At 38.0% G+C, this 8,465-nt stretch overlaps 1 protein-coding gene across 1 annotated transcript; it reads left to right on the forward strand.

The window, feature by feature from the left end:
• The first annotated feature begins 214 nt into the window (after nucleotides 1-214).
• Nucleotides 215-6,935, forward strand: SYP32 (syntaxin of plants 32). The gene is made up of 5 exons (XM_089159215.1): nucleotides 215-699; nucleotides 4,543-4,793; nucleotides 5,056-5,231; nucleotides 5,489-5,689; nucleotides 6,262-6,935. The coding sequence occupies exons 1-5, from the start codon at nucleotides 465-467 to the stop codon at nucleotides 6,419-6,421; spliced, it is 1,023 nt and encodes a 340-aa protein (XP_089015341.1). The 5' UTR covers nucleotides 215-464; the 3' UTR covers nucleotides 6,422-6,935.
• Nucleotides 6,936-8,465: the final 1,530 nt, after the last annotated feature.

An 8,465-nucleotide genomic window follows, 5' to 3' on the forward strand; every position in this document is an offset into this window, starting at 1 on the left:
CCGCCGATCCAATCCGGTTGAATCATCGAACAGTCATTTTCCTATGCGATCGCGTAGTCTTTCCTTATTAATTATCATAATTAATGTTTGTTTCCAACGCCAGGCTTCCACCGACTACTTCAACGCATGTCCGCAAGCCACCATTTCGACTGATATCCAACGGTCTGTATTTCAGTTGTAATTTAATTAAACTGAATCCTACTCCATCTTATCATATTGTCAAGAACGCAAATGATGGAATTGGGTTTTTCTTGTTCATCTATTTGGTTTCGCTCCTTCCTTCGTTCCTTCTGCGATTTTTAATTTTGATTTTTCTTAGACCAAGTTGTCTCTGCGTGTTCAATTGACTCCATGCTCCGATCTGATCTTGTTCTGAAAAGCACTTTCTTTTGACTCGAGATTTTGCGTTGGTTTTTCGGTTTCGTTTCTTGGAGATTTGAATAGATTACAGGGGTTTCTTCGAAATGCCTGTGAAATCCGCGCAATCTTCTTATCGGGATCGCACACAGGAGTTCCTCACTGTAGTGCAGAGTCTAAAGAAGTCGGTCTCTTCGACGACTACAAATGGGCAGAGCAGTAGCTCGAAACCAGAGGGATTCCGATCTGCAGCCTCCGCCCAGTCGGAATTTAAAAAGAGGGCTTCGATGATCGGATATGGGATTCATCAGACGTCGCAGAAACTCTCCAAGCTTGCAAAATGTATGTGCATAGATTTCTCTCACCCGTTAATTTCCAACTTGATTGCGCATAAATTCCATTTTATTTCTTCTCTGCAACCAATATTTGACACCAATTTAGAATAATATAAAAGTGTATGCTGTTTGAATTATTGATGCGTGATCTGGTTTTGTTATCTGTCTTATTGTATGTTTTGATTCCTTGTGAGGTTTTAAGCGAGATCTGCAACTATTTAACAGTGATACGTGACAATTGGGCACATAAAGCCCTAAATCCGTAAACTTCACCGGATTAGAATGAGATTGTTAAACCTCATGGCAGACTTACTTGTATATGTCTTTTATTGCGTAATTGGTACTCGGTTTTGACTAGTAATTAAGTTATTGATTTTAAATCCACTATTTTTTGCAAGATCTCTTACATAAAAAGAAGGTTGAAATGCCGTATTAGAGGTTCTAACTTTCATATGAAGGAGTTTACTGATTTATATAGTAAGCATTTTTAGATATTGCTCGTTAGATATGCTGATTATGTTATTCAACTCTGAGCACCAATGCACAGAATACCAATCACAACCTGAAAAAATGATTTCCTTTGCAGGAAAAACTAAAATTTGACATTCCATAGACTATTGAATATTACTAAAATAGAATTTAGCATGCTCAGAAATAGATCATAGTAGTCTTTTATGGAGAACTTATTATGGCAGAACTGAAAATTATATTAAGAGAGCAAGTAAATAGGATGTCCTGTTCCAATGAGATAGTTGTAATAATAATAATAATTATTATTATAATGATAATAATTAAAATAACCTAAATTCAAGCATTAATCTACAACTAGGGAAAAGAATTCCATGGTCTCAGCCAATGTACAATTATGAACCTGATGTAACCTCAACCACAATGAAGGCCAATAATTAGAATCTCAAATCAGAACCTACTCAAACAGGGCTCTTCAGGGTTTTAAGGGTTCCAAAAGGGAAAATTGGGCTATAGAGTTTTAAAGTTTCAGATTGGGCTGAATTGAAGTCCCGATGTAAAGGGGGCTGTGCCGGAAGGTTGAGTCCAAGTCAGTCGATGGGAAATAGGGTTTTTGAATTTAGGGTTTTGGGTAACTCTAGGGTTAGCTAAATTATAGGGATTTGCTATGGCCTTGGGGCTTCAAGTAGGATCGGGTGTAGGTACTGTTGGGGGGAATGTATACTCAGAATTTGGATAAAATCTGGTGTTAGGATGAGAGGAGAAAGGAATTGCAGATTGGAGGTTTTAGGATGGAATTAGGGGCTCAATGAAAACTAGGGTCTAATGGACAGAATTGATTGTGACTTCGATCACGATGGGGATGCTGTGGGGATGGTATCCTTCAAACATGAAATAACTCTAGTGGCTGAATCAGGATTCTTAAAGTTAGGGCAGTTGAGAATAGGACGGCCTGAATAGTCAATTAGAAGTCCTAATGGAACTAAAAATAGGGATGTTAAAGTAAATATTACACTACCCTTTCAGCTCATGCTTGGAGGGTGTGAAACCTGAATACAATGTTTGTAAAGATTCAATCACCCCAAATTGACCCTACTATAGCTTAAGTTGAACCAACACTGAACTGATTTAACTCTAAAACATTAAAACAAACTAAATATTAATCAATTTTCGTTCTTAGCCTAGATACTAATTTTGTAGGCCCATTGAGTAGGCCTATTACCACCTAAACCTTAGGAACAAAGGTCTGATACCTATATCTACCAACTCTATGTTTATTGCAAGGAAAAATAGCCAAGTTAGGTATTGTATCTGCATCGACAAGTCATATGAAGACACCGTCTTTGAAAATTTGAGATGATTATCTTCAGGTATTCTCGAGAGCTCGTGTAAAGGAGCTGTCATGGTGATGCTACTATGGGCTGCTCAGACCTGATTGGAGGCCCAAACCAAGAACCCGGTCCACCTTTGGCTGTGATTAGTAATTTAGTAGAACCTTAGAATTTTTATTTGTTTATTTATCTACATCAGATAATTTAGACAGGATTGGTGCATTAAGTAGGAGATTAGATCGAGTTGTTCGTTTCCTATTTCAAGAAGAGTTGTTTTGATGGCTATCTGTTAGAGTCACTTCTTTATATTTTTATTGTTGTATGCAATCTTTGATGCAGATTGTTGAATAGGCATTCATGATTTATGCTTGTATGGCTGTGGTGCCTTTGCTGGCTGCATGGCCTTCTTTTTCCTTCCCCACCCTCTCCTTCCCTCCCTCACCCATTCCTCCACTCTCCTTTGCCAGTTAAACCTCCCTCACCACTCCTTTGTCTTTTATTTCCTTGTTTTCTCCCATGCTCTGCCAGCATTATGACAACAAGTCCTTAATGGTTGTCAATCTCTCTCTTCCCCCTCTCTCTGTTTCTTCAATATTCTGGATGTGATTTCCTTTCTCCAAAACATTTCAAACCTTTGAGTATTTTTCCAAAACACCCACTTTTTCTTAGTTTTAGTCACGAACTTTCGCGGTTTCTACAGGTTCCCATCTGGTTCTGTTTCAGGGTCTTCTCATTGATTTTCTGCTTGTGATTCTAATGGCTCACTTTGAGAGTCAGTAGAGCTGTGACTTGCATCCTTCACCGAAATTCAGATTAATCGGGGCTTTCTAGGGAGAAATATCACTTCCTCAAGATATGTGGTTTCCACCTCCCTGTTTTGGCTACAGGTAGGGGATGCTCTTCCTACCCCTTTTTACAGTTTGTTTTGCTTTCATACTGAGACCAACCTTCCCTTTCCCACAAGTAACTCATATTGCTATCGGTCATTGTGTTCTGATTATTACGGGTCTCCGGCTCCCCTTTGTGAATTTTGAAATCTTTACGAAATTGCAATTTTCTTCCTACTTTTGACTATTGTACATTTCTTTGGGTCCATAGAGAACCAAAACTGGATTTCTGGGGCTCACTTATTCTATGTGATTCAATGATGTGCTAGAGGCTTACTGACATTGGCACGCAACTGCTTCCTGTCTCTGATTCTTAATTTGGTTGACAAGCTTGCTTTTCAGCAGTGACTTAGCTTGGAGGATGCTATGCAATCAATGCATGGTGATTATCTTAGTTTCATTAGTCTTCGCTGTCCTAACTGGATATCTAATACAAGGGTTGTCGGTTGGCCAATCTTTTGATGGATCTGACAATACTTCATGCTCTTTCTCTATTAAAAGAATCTCTTGCCTAGAAAAAAGAAATATTTTGACGTTTTTCAGTACGATAATATTCCAAATTTTTTTTCTAGTACACCAAATGCCGATTCTAATCAACAATGAGAGGAATTTGTTAGACAAACTTCACAGTCTATACCTTTATCTACTTTAAATGAGCCAGATTGCAAGTAATGAGAGGCTTTATTGATCATGTTACATGTGAGCCATCATATTGAAGTTCTCCTGAGATCAATTGTCAAAGTTAGGAATGAGATGGCAGTTTGTTTTCCGCTAGGATCGAAGATCAAAGAGTATTTTGTTGTAGTAGAATATGATTGTTTCATAAGGCATCATTTATTTATTGACTTATTAGTATTATCTTTGTTGGTTTTTACATTTTACTTCCTGGAAGTTTAGGGGTTTGCATGTGTTGATCATACTGTTAATGGCAACATTTCCCACAACTAATTGTCTAAAAAATTCTATGGAATTATGACCGAGAAAAGTATGTCTTACAGGTATCTCTTATGTGCTTGTGCAATTACATGCTTTAAAAATAGTTATCGGAGGAAAATTTCTAGTTTCCTCTACTTCGCCCAAACCTTGTTTTGGTCCTTTATTTGTTTTGGTTAAACACATTAATACATGGTGTATAAGAAATTGAAGTATTTCCTTTCTCTACAGTGGCAAAGAGGACTTCTGTTTTTGATGATCCAACTTTGGAGATCCAAGAGCTTACTGCAGTGATCAAGCAGGATATCACTGCGCTTAACTCAGCAGTAGTAGACCTGCAACTACTCTGCAACTCTAGAAATGAAAGTGGGAACATTTCTACTGACACCACAAGCCACTCAACTACGATTGTGGATGACCTGAAAAACCGACTGATGAGCGCCACAAAAGAATTTAAAGAAGTGCTTACCATGCGGACGGAGGTAGGGGGTTTCCATTTAGGCCATGTTGTTATCATGAGAATCAACTTCTTTGTAACTTTCAGCTCTCATTGTCTGTAGAAGTTGGATATGGTGTGTGACACCATGTAGTTTGCATTTTCCAATCATCATGTCAGATTCAATGTAAAAAGTAAACTAATTCACTGTGGAATGGATTCTCAAGATCTAAGTAGAGACAGAGAATTCTTTCCAAGCTTCTTGTAGTTTGAATATTATTGTTAATAAATTTAGTCTTTTTTGGCAGAATTTGAAGGTTCATGAAAATAGAAGGCAGTTGTTTTCTTCCACTGCTTCTAGGGATTCGACAAATCCTTTTGTTCGGCAGCGTCCATTAGCTTCAAAACCTGCTGCTAGTGCCTCAACCACATCACCCCCTCCTTGGGCAAATGGTTCAACATCTTCAGCCCAGTTGTTTTCAAGGTACTCAGAAATTGTCAATGTTGTTGTTTATGTTGACACCTCAATGAGGTGGTCGTAAAGCAGAAAGGTTGACAGAATTGAGATTGCATCTGGAGAGTTCTCCTGTCTTTCTTTTTGGAAATCCATATTTGGTTTTGTCGCATAGGATGAGCTAATGGGTTATGTGATTTCCTGCAAGAAACACCCAGGAAGGTCCTGATTCTTGACTAAAAGTATTGGTATTTGAAAACATTTATGCTGCTGTTTTTTCTTTCCAGGAAATCAGTGGATGGAGATACACAACCGTTGCTACAGCAGCAGCATCAGCAGCAGCATCAGCAGATGGTTCCATTGCAAGACAGTTACATGCAAAGCAGAGCAGAAGCTCTTCAAAACGTGGAGTCAACCATTCATGAGCTGAGCAACATTTTCACGCAACTGGCTACCATGGTTTCTCAGCAAGGAGAACTTGCCATCAGGTGTTGTTTTATCTTCCGTAGTGTACATGTGTTTCAAATGAATGTGCAAGCCCTTCCATGATAATTAAGGGACCACCAGTCCACCAGTGCATGCATTTTGGAGTTACCTTTATTTGGGCTTGACAGTATATACTCTAGCTTCCACCCGAAGATCTCTGTTCAAGTTATCCCTGCCACCTCACTCTGCATGAAATGCCCCTTCCTCTTTGATGAACAATTTTACCTCGCACTAAAGAGCCTCTATGACACATTCAGTTAAACGCATAGAATACTGTCCATGATTGACCTAGTGAACTCAGATTGTTAACTAGAAGCTTGTGAATAGACTTAACTCCATTTTTCCAGATTGTAGTTTTATGACCCTGTTATAAAAGTTTGAGTCTTTTAGAGGTGGTGAAAGGGTACGACCCCTCTGAGAATTGTAGCCTGTGTATGTGCCTCTACAGAACTGTCTGTCATTAATATTGCATTGAATATGTCTTATCATATATATGATGAATTCAATGGGTTTTGATCACCTTCAATCTATCTGGGCTCTAATATGCTTTTTCTTCCGAACTGTGTTATGGTAGGATCGATGAGAATATGGAAGACACACTGGCAAACGTGGAAGGGGCGCAGGGACAATTGCTCAAGTATCTCAACAGCATCTCATCCAACCGCTGGCTAATGATCAAGATATTCTTTGTATTAGTTGTGTTCCTCATGATTTTCTTATTTTTTGTGGCATAAGTAAAAATTGTAGATAACCAAAGTGAAAGAAATGTATCAAGTATGATCTTGAATAGAGCTAATTGGAGGGCAGGGATCCATGTAGTAGCTGGTCCATTTAGTTGCTTATAGGCTGAGTTGTTGAACCAAAGTGGAAGGAAATATGTGAGTGCCTCTCCAATGTGAGTCTGATTTGCTTCATTATTTTTTGTCATTAAATTACTTTTGCATGGTTACATGTACATTACAAGTAAAACTCTTTTAAGGATTTGCTTATTGACATCCCCCCACAATGTTAAATAAATTTTATTCCCCATTAGTGGTAAACAAAATTTTGTCCAGTTGGGGGTTATGAATTGTCATTTAACTTGTAATTTGAAAGGTGTGCATCACGAGCCCACATTTTTTATTTTCGTAATGATATTTTTAATGACTAAAGTAAGAAAGCTACAAAGGATAAACTGCATGTTGACACCAATGCCATAGTGGGGTTCTAGTCTTTATGAGTTGGGGAAACGGGCAGCTTCATTTCCTTGAATGGGTAAGTTGCAGTCTTTGTGATGAGATTAGGAAGTAGCAATGGGAAATCTGCCACCAAGACCCTAAAAGGTTCCCTAATGACTTTCACAATATGTGTTTTCTGAATGCTAAAGAATGGGCGGCGTTGCCGTTCAAAAAGCCGGAGAGGACTGTTGCTATTTTATACAAAGAGAGGGCTTGACCTCAATGAGAGCTAAACTCTTGACTAGCTATGAGGTATTGCTCTTTATCGAGCCAATCCTTTGAAATTATGAAAAAATATATATTATATTTGATAACCAGGATGATTATATTAAGATACATTATTTTTCTATCATCCCTGTGCCTAATTTTTTTAATTTTTTTATTCATCTCCTCCAACAAGGTGTCCCCATTTATATATCCAATTTAATTTTTTCCCCACAATTTTAACCAATAACCAGGACTTTGTGCAACAGTGCAAGTGACAGCCACCTCCTCCTCATCCTCTCATATGCTCATAGGTCTGGGATCATTCAGGATCCATCAGGGCCAAATACTTCTGCTTGACCCAATCCAATAATCAGAATCAATCAAGACGAACCCGAGATAAATCGTTCGTGGTTAGTTAATTTTGCTTGTTCTAAATTCGGCTTTTCTTCACATACCTCAATGCTGTGATAGAGTGGAGAAACTGACCCATTAATTGTAACAAGATTAATACAATACCAAAATTAGAAGATTACTCAAAACACAATCAAGAAGAAGGAGAAGCATCATCTAGAAGACAATCCTTGGAAAGCGCTTTCAAAAGGATAATTAGGACCTCTGGCCTTCCCTTTTCTCAGGAAGGCAGTTGTTATGAGACCGAGTCATAAGCTTCAATTCCATTTCTAATGGATAAGATGCTTCTCATGATGTTGGGTTAGGAGGCTACGTATGATACTGACCTCTTACTCTCCTATTTCTCAGGGAGTTATCAGTTAATCAATGCCTATTTGACCACTAATTACCAATCTTGAATTTTCCATGTTATATTTCAGAACCAAATTTGTTGCATGAAGTGGTGTCTGAAGAAGCTAAACGTTTACCCCCAGAAACAAGAGATAATCTGAACAACCATCTTTTTCATCAAGGTGCACCTCTCTTTCTCTTGATATGTCATTGATGGCTTTATTGTCTATGGATTTCAGGTGGATTATCTAGATTTATCATTGAGTTGTCTACGTTGATCTTGTTGATTAAGCATGGATTTATGGTTAGGAGTGAAATTAAATTTTATCTATTCACTTGCTCTTAATGCATCTTTCATGTAGTTAATTAATGTTCTCTGTTGATTAACAGGTTCAAGTACATCTAAGAACAATATTGATACTCCAATATTGGATCAAATCTATTTGGAGCTTATAAGATGGAAATTTTGAGGGCATATGGATGCTAGAGTTTTCGCAACATTTCAGGAAACAAGCCTACATATATCTGTTCAAAAATGTGGTAAAATTGGTTTGCGTTGGAACTATCTCAAATTAAGCCATCAGATTAAAAATCAAAGAAGAGAAATTTCGCA

This window comes from Hakea prostrata, chromosome 6 (genome assembly GCF_041222555.1).
Source record: "Hakea prostrata isolate BN-2017 chromosome 6, UWA_Hpros_2, whole genome shotgun sequence".
Lineage (NCBI taxonomy): Eukaryota > Viridiplantae > Streptophyta > Magnoliopsida > Proteales > Proteaceae > Hakea > Hakea prostrata.

Bases quoted from the DNA above. Each gene is read 5' to 3' on its own strand.
- SYP32 (XM_089159215.1), top strand. From the start codon at position 465: ATGCCTGTGAAATCCGCGCAATCTTCTTATCGGGATCGCACACAGGAG. The intron at 4,794-5,055 runs GTAGGGGGTTTC...CTTTTTTGGCAG, and splicing joins TGCTTACCATGCGGACGGAG to AATTTGAAGGTTCATGAAAA. The intron at 5,232-5,488 runs GTACTCAGAAAT...TTTTCTTTCCAG, and splicing joins TCAGCCCAGTTGTTTTCAAG to GAAATCAGTGGATGGAGATA.